The sequence below is a fragment of the Electrona antarctica genome (genome assembly GCF_951216825.1).
Source record: "Electrona antarctica genome assembly, chromosome: 17".
Classification (NCBI taxonomy): Eukaryota; Metazoa; Chordata; class Actinopteri; order Myctophiformes; family Myctophidae; genus Electrona; species Electrona antarctica.
The window spans coordinates 36,871,059-36,891,516 of record NC_136798.1 but is presented as its reverse complement, the minus strand read 5'-3'; the positions used below and the strand labels follow the sequence as shown (position 1 = coordinate 36,891,516).

The 20,458-nt window shown below is 44.4% G+C and overlaps 1 protein-coding gene across 3 annotated transcripts in view; it reads left to right on the top strand.

Moving 5' to 3' along the window:
* Nucleotides 1–20,458, top strand: part of akap7 (A-kinase anchoring protein 7) — a 148,074-nt gene that overhangs the window by 113,350 nt on the left and 14,266 nt on the right. For 2 of the 3 annotated variants that reach the window (XM_079525449.1, XM_079525447.1), the window contains one exon: nucleotides 8,526–8,561. The exons of the other annotated variant lie outside the window; for it this stretch is intronic. In XM_079525449.1, the coding sequence (XP_079381575.1) occupies nucleotides 8,526–8,561 (36 nt within the window). The remainder of the gene's footprint in view (nucleotides 1–8,525; nucleotides 8,562–20,458) is intronic. 3 annotated transcript variants of the gene reach the window in all.

Below are 20,458 nucleotides of genomic sequence, written 5' to 3'. Positions count from 1 at the left end.
ATAAAAAATGTAAGGTAGGCCATTTCCTATAATATCAAAGCAGCTAATATGAACAGTGCAACACTGCAGTGATCCAACTATTGCAACTTCAACGGGGGAGAGAGAGTCGCGTTAGAGAGTTGCGTTAGAGAGAGAGACGCGCGCGCGAGAGAGAGAGAGAGAGAGAGAGAGAGAGAGAGAGAGAGAGAGAGAGAGAGGAGTGGGGTCGCGTTAGCAACAGGCTAGGCTCACAGCATATCGGTACGTTCGTTCTATAAGGCTAGATCCGTCTGGGGGGCTGCTAAGCCCCCAAACGGTAGCGATCTACCCTTTAATAGTACGGGTACATTCGTTGCATGCAGCGTCATGCCACAAACAGAAACAGTACTCTCCCTCCGCAGTTAGACTGCTGCTCTCGTTGTCCGTGGCCATGAAAAGTGCTTATAGTGGCGTTCTCTCCCGAAGTTTGTTTGTTGCGTTGTGCACGAGCGCGAGCAATATGCGACCACCGGCATTTGGACACTAGTGACAGTCAGCCATGCAGTCAGGGCAGCGAAGGTAACAGATACGGCACTTGAAAAAAAAGACTTCCGACAGCTTTTGAAGTTTTGATATAAAGCTATATTAAATATTCTCGTCCAGAGCCTCCAACATATTAGTCAGCCGTAGAGAATGAGGGGAGGAGGGAGGGGCGGGATGCATCCACTGGTTAATATTATGCTGGCCTGGGTAAAGTAAACTACAACATGAACGGGTTAAATTTCCGCGGAAAATCTGCGGCGTTTTCATCGGAACACCGCGGCCGCGTATTCCGTTCGGGCCTGGTGATGATCCAGTCTTCTCCATGTATGGTTATCCAGGGTTAGATGAGGTCAGTGTCGTGATCTATATATGTGGTGATGGCCAGATATGGTGGCGTGACGTGTCACGGGGCACCATATATGGAGATCTAAGGGGACCTTCATGATGTCACGTGATGTCAAGAGGCGTGACCATATTTGGAGACGTGATGTCACGAGGCGTGACCGTATTTGGAGACGTGATGTCACGAGGCATGACCATTATTTGGAGGCATGGGTGGGTGACGGCACTGACGGACGAACAGGACACGCAGGTTTTCATAGTAAATAGTGAAGTCTATCTGCTTGCCTGTCTGTCTGTCTGTCTGTCTGTCTGTCTGTCTGTCTGTCTAACCATGACCACACAGTGCCCGCCGTAGAAACGGGGAGTGTGAAAGAGAAATGGAAATGGAAGGTAGATGAATAGTGAATGATGAGAGCTACATACAGACAGACAGACAGACAGAGCGTGTCTACGGAATACTAAACAGCCACTTCCAACACCTTCTGGCAGCACATGCTTTATACTGTCATTCCTGGACTCATTTGGTGGGAGTGCTGACTTATACTGGTCCAAATGGAGCCAAATGGATCCCTGCAGCCGTAGGTGTGACTACAAGATTAAAAAAACAAACAAAAAAAAAAGACACTGTTCCAAATGTGACGGAACCGATGCACGTACACTACAGAATGTAAGCTTTCAACATGTCATTTATTGAAATCGGGATTTTTTTTTAAAAAGACGCGCGTGGTCATTTGAATCTTGTTAACTTCTTTACTGCCATCTAGTGTTCAAAAAGTTTGACCGCTTCACTGCCGCTCATTGACTTCAATGCTACGGAGCTTGTTGTCCTTCCGGGTTAAACAGGAAGGTGGGGGCTTCCGGAAGTGGAACGACACCACACAACACAGCCCCCACAGCCTTTAGCTAGCACAACAACCAGCTACATTTTCCATGAGATGCGATACAAAATCACAAATGATGTACGATCGTCGGGTGCGCGCCGGCTCACCATGGACAGCTCTCGAACCTTTGGAGATACGGTAGTAGTAGTGGCCGGTTGAGCAGCCGGATGGGTCTATAAGGAAAAAAATAAAAATAAAATAAAACGGTGTCACTCAAGAGTTCAAAATGGACATCACGTCTGTCCGAGGCACAGATGATTTGGCAGATTAGGATATTAACGTCGCCGATTGCAGGGCTGCATGTGATCCTCGGCATGGTGAGTGAGAGAATGAATGAACGACCACACCTGTTGAAGAGGCTGGCTTCCACTCTGTCTCCATGGCAACGAGAGAGAGCGAGAGAGAGAAAGAATGTCACACATCTTGAATGGGTCGTTGTGCTCACAAAGGACGGTGCACCACACACACACACACTCACACACAAACGGTGCGTCGTGACAGAGAGGAGAGGTTCTCAACCTTTTTTTAAGGGCATGACGCCCCCAAAAAAATGATCAAATTTGAACTGGAATTGTAGGAGTTTTTTTTAAAGGTCTTAAAAGTCCTTAAAGCTGCTATAAGCAATAATATGTCAAAAATGTTATTACCTTTTTTATTTTTTGGTATTCAGACAGACAGACAGACAGCAATGGGTAAAACGCTCCTAAAAACAATTTAGTTTCTGTGACACATCATGGGGCCACAATCTGCATTCAAAGATTTTCCTAGAAGCTTTGTCATTGGTCGATTTGCCTGTCTACTTCCTGATTAGTTAGTCATTTCGACCGGGTTTTTTTCGGCACGAAGCGTCGCGTTGTGAGCTTGTAGATCTGCTATTCTCACGGTTTGTTTTGGTCCCAGGGGAATGTCTAATTTGTCTTTTGGGTCACGGGCTAAAACGTTTGGGAACGACTGCTTTACAGCATGGCAGGACGTTTCTTCAGGCCTTCCTGAGTCTAACCTCCTTCCACGTGCCATCTGTGCTTCTACAGCATGGCAGGCGTCTCTCTGTGTCACTACTGTACACCCACCAGCTGTCACACTGTGGTGTATACTGCAGTACTGTCCCTGCCGGCTGGAAACCTTGGATGTCCAAAACGGTTGCTTTTTTTCAGGAAAATGGAGAAAAGATCCTTCGTGATTTAGTCACAAAAAGCTCTTGTTAATACTTTTCAATGGTTTCACCTTCACCTTCACCTATCTTGTAACCCCGGAGGGTCGTTGGGGCACCACAGACGATCTGCTGACCAGCTCTCTCCATCCCTCTCTGTCCTCGGCAGCTCTCATTGCCTCGCTGAGTTTCAAGTGTGTCCATTCTCCGATGTTATCTTCCCATCTTTTCTTTTGTCTCCCTCTTCTCCTGCCACCTCGTACAGTGCCTTGCAGGATGGTCTTTGCAAGGCCTGAGGATCTGGTGATGTGTCCATACCACCTCAGTTTACGCTTTATGACAGTGGTCAGAAGGTCATCATGTGGTCCGATGGCTTGGCTGATCTTTTGCCGTACTTCCTCGTTTGTGACATGTTGTTGTTGTTTCACAAGCATAAAGAAGGATTGACATGACAAGTGATCGCAGTAGTCTCACCTTTGATGCCAGACTGATGTTTTTGTCTTTCCATATGGGCTTGAGTTTTGCCAGGGCAGCAGTTGTTTGCACAATTCTAGCAAGAACTTCCCGTTTGGATCCTTCATCGGACACGATTGCTCCAAGATATTTGAAACTGGAGACCGTGTCCAGTGACTGTCCGTTTACTTGGATGTCTGAGCGTATGCCGCTGACGTTGTTGGTCATCATTTTTGTTTTTTCTGCATGGATTTCCATTCCATAGGCTCGGGAAGTGCTGTCAAGCCTTTCCACTAGGCTGGCAAGTTCGTTTTCTTCTCCGGCAAGCCCATCAATGTCAGTTCAATGGTTTCAATATTTATAAAACCCCACAGACACACTTTTGATTGATAGGACATACAGTGGTAGATCTACAAGCTCACAATGGCCTTGCATCGCAGCATGCTTTGAGCTCGTGGGTCGACACTTCCTCACAACAAACCTTGTGGGCAGAGTCATGGTTCGTCATGAACAATAAAGCGTAGTGGGGAGAGTCATGGTACGTCATGATATGATATGATATAGTACTTGATAGTTAGTTCACACTGAAATTTGTCTTGCGACCCAGCAGCCAAGTATGCAGAACACATTTGACACAACACAAAGAACAAGACGATTTACATACATAAAGACATGAAGACAAGAGCAATATCCACCGCCTAGATTACCCCGTGGCTACTACAACTCCTGATTAAGCCTCAAGGTCGACTGGTGGACAAAGGACCTCTTTAGTCTGACCGTATTGTACGCTGGTACACCATATCTCCTTCCTGAAGGTAGCAACCTATATTCTCCATACAACACATGCTTAGTATTAGAGGTGATAGTCCTTGCTAACCTTAGGATGCTGTTATTATACGTGGATGTATAAAGTTTCTGAAGTTGTTGTCCAACAATCTTTGAACAAATGTCATGAACAAACCTCATTGACTCCAGCTGTTTTAGAACAATTCTGGAGTACACGTTTGCTATGGTTTAGACATTTTGTACAATCTGCCACTGCAAGTGTCACTAGTAAGTATAGTAAGTACATTTTATTTATAGGCTATAGCACCTTTCACAGAGAGGTCTCACAAAGTGCTTTATATGCAATAAAATACAAAACAGACGAGCAATTAAAGCAGATAAAAAATGATTGCTGTGCAATTCAGCTCAAACAAAATGACAATACAAGCATCAGAAATACATTGTAAATCAATAGGTTAGTAAGTTCAAGATGAACCATCCACAAATTATAAAAAAAAAAAAATGTTTTCTTGAAAAAGGGTGCAAATCTCATCGCTAGTGGAAGAGCATTCCAAAGTTTGGCCGCTACAGCCTGTAATGATTTATCATCACCTTTAGCTTTTAGTTTAGTGGAGGGTGGGTCTAGCTAGCAGACCTAGCTGTTCTGCAGACCTAAGGGCCCTTCTGGCCACATAACGTGGCACCAAAATCTGGACCTACACATTGTTTGCCCAAGACAAACAATAATAATAAAGCTGGATCTGCATAAATATGATAAGAAATATTAGAGGTCAGAGCGACCAACGTTTGTTCTGAGAACCTCTTCTTATCTTAAACCGAGCTGTAGTGCACGGAGAGAGAGAGAAAAACGACCCCAGAAGCCGCGGAAATTGGTTTGACGTCACGGTTCACTTTGCTCTGGCAGTGGACGAGAGCCTATGATCTGTAAGCCTGGGTCTACATGTGGAGGGACAAGAAGTCTGTGACTGTAACTGTATTATGTAACAAGAGTGACACGTGTAGTAAATTCATTTATTGTGGGAAGTTGGGAACGATCAATTGCAAGAGAGTGCAACAAAGATATGTGTGTGTTTGCTGGCCTTGGTGCTATGGAGACTATCAATCATTAGGCTTATCTGTGTGTGTGTGTGTGTGTGTGTGTGTGTGTGTGTGTGTGTGTGTGTGTGTGTGTGTGTGTGTGTGTGTGTGTGTGTGTGTGTGTGTGTGTGTGTGTGTGTGTGTGTGTGTGTGTGTGTGTGTGTGTGTGTGTGTGTGTGTGTGTCAAGGTACAGAGGACAGCTTTACTGCGTCATAAATGCCTCCCTATGAATTTATAGCTGCATGTGTGTGTGATTTTTATCTGGGAAAATTACAGTGATAGGTCAAAAAAACAAAGAAGAAAACCACCTTTTGCAGTATTGTTTCCAAAAAGTAAAGGTATTTCTGACAAGCTATACGGTAAACTTTGGCAAGTACAATTTTCAGACCGGGGTGAAACAACCGCTTACATAGCTTATGAAGTTAACCATTAACGTGTTTTTGTCGGAAGTTGCAGCCGGAGATCAGGCAGCATTAGCGCCTCCCCTGGTCGAATGTCGAATGAACTGGGAAATCGAATTCACCTTTACTTTTTGGAAACGATAAATGGTTTTCGCCACTGTTTTTGGACGGCTCAACCACCTTTCTGCCGATGCTTGGAGCTAAGAGCGTAGGCTGAGGTTCCAAACGGTGCTAGAGAGACTCCTGTTACTAAACACTCCAGCAATGATTACTATCAGCATAATAGAGGTTTCACTTGATATTTAATTGTCACACAAATAATTGCGATTAACGATTTAACATTGCATTGAACGTTACGATGTGTATTTCTGTTTGCCTTTTATGCTTCGTAATCACATAATTGCACAGCGCAGATATGACAAATAGCCTAACTTAAATATACATACTGTAAAGAAATCACTGACACATTTAAGATTTTTTTCTTTCCATAAAATATGGTGTATTAAATAGCGGAAATAGTTGATCTACAAGCTGAAGTGACATGTTGTGAGCTTGTAGATCTGTCTATTTCTGCTATTTTTGAAAAATGTTTGAAAATGTCTGGACATTTTTCAACATGGAAACATTGGACGTTTATGCAAAGATAATTGGGATTATCTCAAATAATTGCGATTAGGCGATTATGTAATAATTGTGACAGGTACCTTTAAATCTTCTATCTGACATTGTGAACTCAGTCTCTCTCAGGGTGTGGCCATCGCAACCAGTTTCAAAAGAATCTCCCCGTTTCCTGGCATTCTCTACTGTGCAGTAAAGGCAGAACATCCCCAAAGATGTCCTTTCATAAAAGAAAATGTCATGATTTCTCTTATGTTATGACTCAAAACTAGTCGGCGCCGCAAGTTGATTTCCTGCAGCTACTTTGTGTTGTAGAGTGGCCAAAATTAATTGGCCTCTATCTTGAGAGGGGTTTGGGCAAAATGATTGCCAGTGGTTAATTGGGTAATTATTTTGTCATTTTGTTCTTCAGCGTAATCTGAAGATCTATTTTTATCTCGAGTTGTCCCCAATTACTTCTGCCTTATCAGAGTAACCTCGTTAGGCTTTTGTTGGTTTGGGAGTGAGTGAAATCATCGCACTAAAGTGCGTCGAGTTATACTCGTCTATCGTGCGACGATATCGACCATAGTAGATCTACAAACTCACAATGTGTTGTTTATGGCATCACGTTTTAAGCTCGTATATCGACTGTCTAAATTACACGTTACATGTTCTCTGTTGTCCTGTATATGCTCATTTTGTTTTGTGACCAGTATTTATGTATTACACGTTTTCTGCTTTGTGTTTATATATATATGACATGTTTTATCTCTCTCTCTATATTTCTTTCAACATGAACGTATATTTAACCAGGTAAAATACTTCCGGGGGCTTGAGGCAGCATGTAACACTATTACAGCGATAAACACAGAATAAAAAGATTATACAAATGTCACACACTGCAAACAAGTTGAACGCAACATCCAGTTAAAATGCCAAACAGGAACAGAAATGGTCACAGAACATCAGCAGGTGCGGCAGTAGACAAAATGTCAAAGCAATCACATTTGCCGATAGTGCTAATCTCTCGTCGTTTAATATAGATTGAAATTCACCCCAAAGCTCAGATCAGTTCAGATCCTTCTGCAATGCATTCCAGGATGAAGGGGACGGCATATTTAAAAGCTTTTATTATTTTATTTTGTATTTGCCAAATTCCATTCTTCCTCGCAACATTAACATCTGAACGGTATTTTTACATATTTGTGGGCTTTTTCTGCCTTTATTGGATAGCGTACAGTATGGTGACAGGAAATGGGGAGAGAGATGGGGGGGGGGGGGTGACACGCGGCAAAGGTCGTCGGGATCGGGAGTCGAACGCGAGACACGCCGTCAGGCTCGGCAGCCGCTACACTAGCCGCCCGGGCCATCTGAACTGTATTTTGAGAACGTAGGCCTCGTGTTTTCGATTCCTACACATATTGTCTCTGTCAGGCAGCCGCATAACTAGACGTCATCAGCAGGCCCCCACGCGGGCTGGTCCGCGGGTCAGCCCCCCATAGCGGGGCACTGACTGTACAGCACTTGTGATTTGTGAACGTACCTGTCGCGATTGTGAACAGAGCAGCAGCATCCGCAGCTCAGCGCATGCAGTCAGGACTCGGGAGAGCCAAGGGGCCAGTGAGGCTATTCAACGGTGAAGCTCTGGGCCCTAGTGGTAGGAGGAGGGACTACAGGCGGACCCGTGGATTCATGACCGGGAAACCCCGTGCAGCTGGGCTTTAACATTGAGCGCTCGGTTGCACTTCCGCATTTGACCACCAAAATGTGGTGGTCAAATGCGGAAGTAGACGTTCTGAGACGGTCCTTCCGGCAGTCTTCCGGGTGCTTCAAAACGCCACTGAGCAACTTCCACTGACATGAATAGCTGGGGGGGCGGAGCTTCGCGCCAGTTCAGTCTCTATCCTTTTATATACTCTATGGGGAGAGCCCACTGCACACACTCGCCACTTCTGACTTCCTTCACGTTTTTTATTGGCCTACACTCCACCAGCGGTGTTGGGAGGCGGGGCATGTGTGCCTACTGGTGTGTGTGCTAGCAGCAGCCACCACACTTTGGTCACCTCAGGGGCGCCTCTGCTGTCGGGTGGGAACATCCAAAACTGTTACTTCCAACGCTTTGCTGGCAAAGACGGTGATTTATGCTCAATGTCGCACTTATGAGCGGTTCTAGGTTGTAGTGACGGATACAAGTATAGCTCAACGTCTTTTAACTTTCATTTATTGAATGTGTGCTCTCTGCTTTTTTTGTGTTTATTTTACGCATGTGTTTTTGTGTTTGTTTTTCATGTTCTTTTTTGTGTGTGTGTTTGTGCTTCTGTTCTGTGTTTCAGATTTGGCTCAGAATCCACTCCATGCCAAACGCACAAGTACGTGTCCCTCCTGAACTCGCATTTCCACAGTCACGGTTGGGCATCCACCTTTAACAATCCAATCAATGTGTTCCTGATTAAGGGGACATGAAATAACTCCTCTCCCCCGTCGCGAAAAAAATCACACTCCATCACCGATTGTGATTACTTCCCACCGCTTGTTGCTGATTGCCTGATTTGATGAGGGAATAATCTCATTAGAATCGTCACATTCTGCTGCCAACAAGCAATCAATTAGTATCTATTATGGTTCTTTGCACAGCAGATAATATTGGAAAGAAATGTGGCCTCCTCCTTCCTTCCCAATGATATGCCTACTAAGGAAGGCTCTGTTCCAATGATAGGCCTACTAAGGAAGGCTCTGTTCCAATGATAGGCCTACTAAGGAAGGCTCTGTTCCAATGATAGGCCTACTAAGGAAGGCTCTGTTCCAATGATAGGCCTACTAAGGAAGGCTCTGTTCCAATGATAGGCCTACTAAGGAAGGCTCTGTTCCAATGATAGGCCTACTAAGGAAGGCTCTGTTCCAATGATAGGCCTACTAAGGAAGGCTCTGTTCCAATGATAGGCCTACTAAGGAAGGCTCTGTTCCATTCTGGTCAGGAAATAGCCAGTTTTGCATCAGTGTTGATTTAGTCGACTAAAACTAAGATGTAAGAAAATGTCAGTCGACTACCTTTTTCCACTGACGAAAACTAAATGGAAACTAAATAAAATGTAGCTATGATGACTAAAACTAAGACTAAATATACTGACAATTTCATCAACAAATAACTAGACTAAAATGTTAGGATGTAGTGGACAAGAGATCCAGTATAAGTCATTTTACAATTAGTTGCATGCTGAAAATAGCCGATCTACAAGCTCACAACGCGTCGCGCTGCGACGCGTTGTGAGCTTGTAGATCGGCTATTTTCAGCAAGTGTAAAAACAGTCATTACAGATAATATTGGAAAGAAATGTGGCCTCCTTCCTTCCCAATTATAGGCCTACTAAGGAAGGCTCTGTTCCATTCTGGTCAGGGTGGACTGATATTGTGCACTTGAAACACACTAGGTTTCAAAGTGTGGACCCTCTAAGGGTAGGGATGGAGCTCGATACCCGGAAAAACCCAAAATGTCCATCTAAAAGTGTTGATAGTGACTGATACACTTTTATAGTGACAGTGTCTTCAATATTATTTTCCAAAGAGAAAAAGATCAACTGCCTTCCATCTGGTAGTAAAGTATTGCATTTGAACTTGAAGGCCATAGTAAATATGACACTTTCTCAGAATTTGTCATCTCCCGTCTTTCCACAAAATAATTTAAAATGCTTATGGATGGACCCTTAAAGGAGAATTCCATGCTAGAAGGCTTTCTTACCTTTATTTGTAGTTGTTACGTCCGCAACAAAGAGGTCCAGGTGTTATTTTGGGCAAAAGTGCATTATTGGCTATTTCCCCTAATATAAGCCCTCAATGGGGTCGGGTTTTTGTGCTAATTCGCTTATTTCCATCGAAATAAGTAGTAAAGTGTGCCACTTGGGATACTATTTACATTATGAAGAGAGGATATATACCAAAAAAAAGATTTTTGAGCGATGGAAATAAGCGAATTAGCGCAACACACATAGCCCTATTCAATTCAATGCAATTCATTGAGGGCTTATGGTAGGGGAAATAACACCTGGACCTCGTTGGTGGGGACGTAACAACTGCAAATAAAGGTAAGAAAGCCTTCTAGCATGGAATTCTCCTTTATATTAAGGGCCCTTTTGGTTCCATTTGTAGGCTCTCAGAGTCATGGGGGTCCTTCAAATGGCAATGTTTGAGAACCACTGTGCTACACTAAATGGAACAGAGCCTTCTTTAGTATCATCGTCGTTTACACGTCACCTCTGCCTTGCCCAAATTAAGGAGAGGCCCAATTCATGCTTTCCAATATGGCTGCTGCTGTGCATTGAGCCTATTATAGGTGGTGTGCTGTATGACCTCATAGTTATATTGCCACAACCATAATAATCACCTTCTTTCTCACAGCAATGTAATATCAGTCTTATGATGATGATGATTATTATTTACTATGAAAACCTGCATTTCCGTGTGTCACGTCACACCAGCATTTATGGTCACGCCTCCATATAATATGTCACGCCTTGTGACATCACGCCTCCATCTCCATATATGGAGCTGACCTGTTCTGACATTCCATATGTTGTTGATCCCTCCCCACCCGTCCTTCCTTTTCGATGTCTCCCTTTTGACTGATACTTGTCCATTAGTGATTTTTTTTTACATAACTAAGTTTTGCATCAGTGTTGATTTCGTTGACTAAAACTAAGATGTAAGAAAATGTCCGTCGACTACCTTTTTCCACTGACGGAAACTAAATGGAAACTAAATAAAATGTAGCTATGATGACTAAAACTAAGACTAAATATACTGACAATTTCGTCAACAAATATCTAGACTAAAATGTTAGGATGTAGTGGACAAGAGATCCTGTATAAGTCATTTTACAATTAGTTGCATGCTGAAAATAGCCGATCTACAAGCTCACAACGCGTTGCGCTGCGACGCGTTGTGAGCTTGTAGATCAGCTATTTTCAGCAAGTGTAAAAACAGTCATTACGACGGCATCAAGGCCTGCCAAAATACATTTTAGTCGACTAAATCAACTGTAGATTTAGTAGACTAAAATCCTATATTTAGTCGACTAAAACTAGACTAACACTAAAACATTCCAGGTGACTAAAATGTGACTAAAACGAAATAAACTATTCAAGGGACTATGACTAAAACTAAAATCAAAATTTGCTGCCAAAAACAACACAGTTTTTTGCATATCGTAGGACGAATAGGCGGACCTATCAGATAGCTGCAGCGCACTATGACTGGAATGAAACCACCCATCAGGATAGGACATCAGGACATCAGGATCTAAACTGTAAATGATGATAAACTACGTATTGCAATGTTGTGTTACTTCATCCAAGGGATAACATGATTAGGCTAAAATGATGTAATAGCCTAATAACAGCATTTTCCCCGTCGGCCACGCTGGCCGGTGATGTTTATAATTAATTACCAATTAAACAATGGCCAGACCCATAGAGATGGAGAGTTACGTCACCAACATAGACTCCCATTGTAAGAATGGAATGCGGAAGTTCTCGTTCTGTCTCAATAAGGAAGCTCCGATGTTTGGAACTACAGCCCATATAGCAGCCAGCTTTGGAGCGAGATCAAAGCGTGACGCATCTCCCTCTCTCTCCCTGTCTCTCTCTCTCTGATACAGTGACTAATCTGTATGATACGATGCGAGTGCATAATAAATGAGAAATAAATACGGTAGGCAACTAGGCATGAATGTTCGTGTATAAAGTTTGTGTATAAAATATTAAGGGGTCCCTTTTAAAACAAACAGACAAATTCAGTTCAGTCTGTGCAGTGTCGTCAGATTTGGCTCTTGTTCAGCAGTCTAATTGCTGACAAGTAGAAACTGAACCCGAAGATAACCCTAACATGTCAGAATAATGGGCCGCTGGACTAATGAGCCCGTTAGGGTCATGTGTGGTACACCTGGTCGCATCTGGAGCACTCTGCAGATCCTCCACTCTGTGCAGGGCCACATTTTTAGCCCAAGGAGTGTTTTTCGTGCAAAACAAATGCGTGCAATTCAATTTAATTCAATTAAATTTTTATTAAAGTGTCAAATCACAACAAGTTGTCTCTAGACACTTTACAAACCAACAAAGATCCACCCAGAGCAAGCAATATTGCGACAATGGTAACGAAAAACTCAGAACCCGACTCTAGGGTGGGCGGCCATCTGCCTCGACCATGTCGGGGGAGAGAGGGGGGGGGGGGAATAGGAAGAAATAATAGAAGAGATATAGTCGGGGAAAGGGATACAGGCAAATACAAGTAGTAGCAATAACAATAATAAGTCGAATGAAATAGTGTAGGATAATATAATTAATGAAATAGTGTAATATGGTATAGCAATGTTGTCGGATAATAAAATATATAATGTATGAGAATATTAGGATATAGTGTAGTGGTGTAATAATAATGGATTCAGAATCATGAAAACCCCCTAGATTGACCCATGTCATCATGCTGCTATATACAGTACTTAAAGCATTTTGGGCGGGAACCCCTTTTGGTGTTAGCATTATGTTATGCTTCAGCTATTGAAAAATAGCAGATCTACAAGCTCATAGCGCGCCACCGAGTGGCGCGCTATGAGCTTGTAGGTCTGCTATTTTTTTTAAATCGAAGAACGACTGACATAGAAACAGCTTTTTCAGAAAACTGTCAGGATGTAGAAGACATTTTTAGAATCTGATCTCAGGTCAAAATGGGTTAAAGCAGAATGGAAATGTAAAGTGTAAAATGTGCCTGCATATTACCGTAGGTGGTTAATGGTACCCCAACTTTCACCAGCTGTCACCAAGTTTCCCACAAGGGAGTTGGGTTGGAACAATTTGAGAGGTGATAGCAGACACCTTTATGAAAGCTATTGGTAAGCATTTATTTTGCAGACTGGTCACAAATGTAGCTAACTATAGCCCTAACTACAAGGCGCCTTTATATGCACACACGTGCACTATACCCTCAAAATGTTCGAAATGGCGATCCCAAGAGGGAAGCGCGCACAGCGCAAAACATCCCACGGGTGCTGGACAAAAACACAATGGAGGAGAAGGCAAGTCCACATACGTGTCACTGCAGTTTGTATTTAACCCATTTACGCCTGACGTCGAAATTAAAAAAATGTCTTCTAAATCCTGACAGTTTTCTGAAATACCTCATGTTTCTGTATCAGTGGTGCTCAATATTTCATGTCAAGGAACCCCAAAAACGATATGTAATTGGCCGCCGACTCCCATCTGAAAATATGTTGTTCCAGGGTCCAGCAGAAGCAAAGATTTGAGTTAAAACGTTTGCAGTGAAATATTATATTCAAAGATTTGGGCCTGCAATTTCATAGCGCGCTATGAGCTTCCCCAGTTCAAATATTGGGGGGTCCCCAGTTAAAATGTGATTATTTTGGGGGGTCCCCAGTTAAAATATGATTATTTTGGGGGGTCCCCAGTTCAAATATGATTATTTTGGGGGGTCCCCAGTTCAAAAGTGGAGTCCTCAGTTCAAATATGATTATTTTGGGGGGTCCCCAGTTAAAAAGTGGAGTCCCCAGTTCAAATATGATTATTTTGGGGGGTCCCCAGTTCAAATGTGATTATTTTGGGTGGTCCCCTGTTCAAAAGTGGAGTCCTCAGTTCAAATATGATTATTTTGGGGGGTCCCCAGTTAAAAAGTGGAGTCCCCAGTTCAAATATGATTATTTTGGGGGTTCCCCAGTTCAAATATGATTATTTTGGGGGGTCCCCAGTTCAAAAGTGGAGTCCCCAGTTCAAATATGATTATTTTGGGGGGTCCCCAGTTCAAAAGGGGGGGTCCTCAAGTTCAAACATGATTACCCGTATTGCGCAGAATATAAGGCTACTCTGATTATAAGACGACCCACATTGTTCCAAGACTGGAAAAAGAACATTGAATGTCAAATAGTCTAGTCCCCGATTATAATACGACTCCATTTCCATTAGAACAAAACCTATATTCAGGCCAATAGGGTATTTTGGAGGTTTGCGGCCTGGAAAGGTTTAGAACCACTGCTATAGCTATAGGACTGTCCAAAATCAAGATGGACATCAGACCCCCCAAAAGATCCGGCATGCGTCGAGCTCTACTTCCACATCAGCCCCAGTATGAAGGAGAGGCTGTGTAGAGATCTGCTGACTCTGAGCTCTACTTCCACATCAGCCCCAGTATGAAGGAGAGGCTGTGTAGAGATCTGCTGACTCTGAGCTCTACTTCCACATCAGCCCCACAGTATGAAGGAGAGGCTGTGTAGAGATCTGCTGACTCTGAGCTCTACTTCCACATCAGCCCCAGTATGAAGGAGAGGCTGTGTAGAGATCTGCTGACTCTGAGCTCTACTTCCACATCAGCCCCAGTATGAAGGAGAGGCTGTGTAGAGATCTGCTGACTCTGAGCTCTACTTCCACATCAGCCCCAGTATGAAGGAGAGGCTGTGTAGAGATCTGCTGACTCTGAGCTCTACTTCCACATCAGCCCCAGTATGAAGGAGAGGCTGTGTAGAGATCTGCTGACTCTGAGCTCTACTTCCACATCAGCCCCAGTATGAAGGAGAGGCTGTGTAGAGATCTGCTGACTAGTGTTTGAATTGGACGTCTCACAAAATCAACTCTCATCCTCACGTGTTGATGTTGGGCTCAGCGAACAGAGGAGGAATTGTTTCTGTGTAGATCAGTTAACCCCCCCCCGTGTGCGTGCATGCGTGCGTGCGTGCGTGCGTGCGTGCGTGCGTGTGTGTGTGTGAACGAGCACGCGCGTGCGTGCGAGAGCTTGTGGGTGCGGGCACGCACGCATGTAGTTGAATCTCCAGTTTCTGGGTTCAATAGCGGCCACTGCCAAAGCACGGTATCACACAGCTTGGATAATTAAGACATTGCTGTAAATGCACTGTACCCAAGTGATCCGGAATGTTCTGATGCTTCCAGCTGGCCGAGAGAACATAAAGTATCTATTGGCCTTCACAAACACTCTGTTCTCAGAGGTGGCTGTAGCCCAGTACTTCTACCAGAGGTGGCTGTAGCCCAGTACTTCTATCAGAGGTGGCTGTAGCCCAGTACTTCTACCAGAGGTGGCTGTAGCCCAGTACTTCTACCAGTGTTGGCTGTAGCCCAGTACTTCTACCAGTGGTGGCTGTAGCCCAGTACTTCTACCAGTGGTGGCTGTAGCCCAGTACTTCTACCAGAGGTGGCTGTAGCCCAGTACTTCTACCAGTGTTGGCTGTAGCCCAGTACTTCTACCAGTGGTGGCTGTAGCCCAGTACTTCTACCAGTGGTGGCTGTAGCCCAGTACTTCTACCAGAGGTGGTTGTAGCCCAGTACTTCTACCAGTGGTGGCTGTAGCCCAGTACTTCTACCAGTGGTGGCTGTAGCCCAGTACTTCTACCAGAGGTGGCTGTAGCCCAGTACTTCTACCAGTGGTGGCTGTAGCCCAGTACTTCTATCAGAGGTGGCTGTAGCCCAGTACTTCTACCAGAGGTGGCTGTAGCCCAGTACTTCTACCAGAGGTGGCTGTAGCCCAGTACTTCTACCAGAGGTGGCTGTAGCCCAGTACTTCTACCAGAGGTGGCTGTAGCCCAGTACTTCTACCAGAGGTGGCTGTAGCCCAGTACTTCTACCAGAGGTGGCTGTAGCCCAGTACTTCTACCAGAGGTGGCTGTAGCCCAGTACTTCTACCAGAGGTGGCTGTAGCCCAGTACTTCTACCAGAGGTGGCTGTAGCCCAGTACTTCTACCAGAGGTGGCTGTAGCCCAGTACTTCTACCAGAGGTGGCTGTAGCCCAGTACTTCTACCAGAGGTGGCTGTAGCCCAGTACTTCTATCAGAGGTGGCTGTAGCCCAGTACTTCTACCAGAGGTGGCTGTAGCCCAGTACTTCTACCAGAGGTGGCTGTAGCCCAGTACTTCTACCAGAGGTGGCTGTAGCCCAGTACTTCTACCAGAGGTGGCTGTAGCCCAGTACTTCTACCAGAGGTGGCTGTAGCCCAGTACTTCTATCAGAGGTGGCTGTAGCCCAGTACTTCTACCAGAGGTGGCTGTAGCCCAGTACTTCTACCAGAGGTGGCTGTAGCCCAGTACTTCTATCAGAGGTGGCTGTAGCCCAGTACTTCTACCAGAGGTGGCTGTAGCCCAGTACTTCTATCAGAGGTGGCTGTAGCCCAGTACTTCTACCAGAGGTGGCTGTAGCCCAGTACTTCTACTAGAGGTGGCTGTAGCCCAGTACTTCTACCAGAGGTGGCTGTAGCCCAGTACTTCTACCAGAGGTGGCTGTAGCCCAGTACTTCTATCAGAGGTGGCTGTAGCCCAGTACTTCTACCAGAGGTGGCTGTAGCCCAGTACTTCTATCAGAGGTGGCTGTAGCCCAGTACTTCTACCAGAGGTGGCTGTAGCCCAGTACTTCTACCAGTGGAGTGTCATGATTTTATGTCTATGGAGTTAACATTACTCTAATAGACCTCCAGCTGTGGTTATGATATGCAAATATGTCTTCAAGTTCCCTGTGTAGACACATGTGGCTGGTTAAGACACATGCGTGGCCGGTTAAGACAACAGGCGTGGCCGGTTAAGACACATGCGTGGCCGGTTAAGACACATGCATGGCCGGTTAAGACACATGTGTGGCCGGTTAAGACACATGCGTGGCCGGTTAAGACAACATACATGGCCGGTTAAGACGACAGGCGTGGCCGGTTAAGACACATGTGTGGCCGGTTAAGACACATGCGTGGCCGGTTAAGACACATGCGTGGCCAGTTAAGACACATGCGTGGCCGGTTAAGACACATGCGTGGCCAGTTAAGACACATGCGTGGCCGGTTAAGACACATGCGTGGCTGGTTAAGACACATGCGTGGCTGGTTAAGACACATGCGTGGCCGGTTAAGACAACATACATGGCCGGTTAAGACGACAGGCGTGGCCGGTTAAGACACATGTGTGGCCGGTTAAGACACATGCGTGGCCAGTTAAGACACATGCGTGGCCGGTTAAGACACATGCGTGGCCGGTTAAGACACATGCGTGGCCGGTTAAGACACATGTGTGGCCGGTTAAGACACTTGCGTGGCCAGTTAAGACACATGCGTGGCCGGTTAACCCATTTTGGGCGGGAACCCCTTTTGGTGTTTTAAACATTATGTTATAATTTAGCTATTGAAAAATAGCAGATCTACAAGCTCATAGCGCGCCACCGAGTGGCGCGCTACGAGCTTGTAGGTCTGCTATTTTTGAAAAATCTTGAAAATATTTATTTCAGAAAACTGGAGGATTTAGAAGATTTTTTTTAAATTTCGACGTCAGGCCTAAATGGGTTAAGACTCACCCGTGGCTCCCAACATGCGTGTCTGGTTAACGGTTAAGAGTCGACTCACCTGTGGCTCCCAACATGTGTGGCTGGTTAAGACTCACCCCTGGCTTCCCTGTGAGGTTTGAGTTAGGTTTCTTTTGTCGGGCTAGGCTGTTAGTACGTCGGACCAAACACATGCACCTCCTAATAATAACGTAAAGCTGCCAAATAACCAATGACTGAAGTTTTCAAATAATTGTAGTGGAGTAAAAAAAAAAGTGTAATATTTTCCTCTGAGATGTAGTTGAGTATACAATTTAGGCAATTTCAATTTACAATTTTAGGCATTTAGTAGACGCTCTTAATCCAGAGCGATTTACAATAAGCAAGAACAAAAAGCATGGCAATACATCACATAGATAAAAATGTAGTTATCATGAAACATGCGTTGATGCGTAAGCTAAGAATGTAATAGTGGAATATAATGAAACTATGCCTATAAACTAAGCATACTATACATACTATAAAGTGCTACAGTATGACTACATGAAATGCAATTCTAGTGCTGTCTACGTAACATGCTATAAAGTCTGTATAAAATGCTATCTAAGTCTACATCAAGTTCTATCTAAGGAGCATAGTATAGAAGCATAGTACAGTATGTGTTTAAAATATCTTCATTGTGAAGCGCAGGACAAAAGACACACGGTTATGATTCAAACAAGGTGCTTCCCTATTTTTCCTTTTTTTTACAACAACCAAAGGAAAACATGATACACAGAATGAACAGATACAATGAAATATAACGGTAACAAAGACAAAGCAAAGCAAAGTTACTATATTTACCCAGGGTAACTGGACTAAGCATCAGATACTTGTTTACAGCCAGGCCCTGCTCATAGAACATTTCATGGTAGTGGTTCAATGCCTTGCTCAAGGGCACTTCAGCGGTGGTAATTTCTACGTGCCGGTCCGGGGATACGAACTGGCGACCTTCCGGTATCAAGACCGCTCCGCAAACCGTTCGGCCACCACTGCCGCTAACTGACAAACTGTGCATATGCGCGGTGAACTGGTTCACTTCACAACCTTTGTATGTTTTGGCATACACGAGTAAAGTTCAAAGGAAAGTATACCTCAGAATTGTGCAGTACTTGAGTCAGTGTTGATTTTGTCGGCTAGAACTATGACGAGAAATGTCCCGTCGACTACCGGCCAGCAGTGGACGTGGTTTTCTGGTTCCACTGAAAAAACGTATTAACTTTTTCACATAGAGATTTACAAAAATATTGATATAAATTATTTCAAGCCTAGAATCAAGCCATCCAGGGTCCTGGTGAATCATGACCATAAAACGTTTTTAATTTATTTTTTTCCACAGAATCAAAGGTGTTATGGTCATTACTCACCAGGATCCCGAATGGCTTGATTCTAATAATAATATCTCAAACTTATATAGCGCTTTTATTTTTTTATATAATTCTTATCCCACGATTTTGTAACCCATTTTTCACCCCTGTGTCAATTATCTGATGTGATCCTGGGCTCTACACACCCTCCGCCAACCTAGTCCCCATATATGGGGGACATGGGGAGAGCAACGGACTTGAACTCATGCTTCCTTCATGCCTGAGTGTCCAAGTTGCTCCTTTACACCGGACAGGGGGGAGTTTCCCTGGTTGGACGTAGCGCGTGGAAGGAACACGTTATTCCAACCAGTTCCTTTCCCCTCCACCAGGGGGAGGCTATAGCGCTTTTCTGAGTACCCAAAGACGCTTTACATGGTTGGGCATATAGGTAGCAACATTCTATAGACTTAAAGTAATGTACATGAATGTTTTTTTGTAAATCTCTATGGGAAACACAAATGGCCGATTTGTCAGTGGAACCAGACAACCCCGCCCACTGCTATGCCCTATATGACTGAGACCAAGTCAAAATGTGCCGTCCAAACCAACAGTGTGCTGTATGGAGGGAGGGAGGGGAACCCACGTAATGGTCTGTGTTCCTTCCATGGGTGACGTGCTTTGGCTGCGTGCTGTACAGTATCTGCTGTGTTGTGTTCGTGTCACATTGGATTGCATGGGATTGTTGTTTGATTTGGACACATCCGTCCCCGTCGTCGCCACATGCCTTTTGATACACGTGCACAACCCCCAGAACATGGTCATCAGTCACATGCACTCTAAATACGCACGCACGCACGCACGCATGCACGCACGCACGCACGCACGCACACACGCACGCACGCACACACACACACACACACACACACTGTAAGGCTTACAAGCAGTGGTGCAAAGTAAATTAGTACATTTAGGCTACTTAGGTACAATTTTGAGATGCTTTTACGTATTTCCTTTTCTTGATACTTGTGTACTTGACTACACCTCAGAGGCAAATATTGTAGCCTACTTTTAACTCTTTTTATTATTAATTGACAGCTTCAGTTAGTTACTCTCCGCATTTAGATATTATTTAGTACAAAACTAGCAATCCACCAGTGACATCATCGATGGGGAATACAAGCTAATCGAAACTGCAGGCTTTCTAGTCCCGAAAAGTTGCAATGCAAAAATGGAAGCCATCGTTCTCACGATAATGAAAACCTAAACATTTTTGTAAAAATAAATCTTGTTCTGCCTAATGATGATGTCACTAGAGGACGGTTTCTAAACTGCCCACAGCCCTCCTATGAGACACAGACTGAGTAGAAAAGAATCGTGACATTTTATCATGATTATTAGTGAGGACCTATTAGATAGGTTGAAAAGTGGTGAAGTGGTCCTTTAATACGGTAACCGAAGTCGCTGAAACTCCTGAAGGATTCCCACCTCTTTCTAAGCAGGGAGGAATAATAGCAGTCCCTCCAGCAACCCGCTGTGTAAATTGAGGCTGCCGCGAAATGACAGCCGCTGAGTGCCAGTCACAGTGTACAACAAGCAGCAAACACCACAACCATCAAAGAAC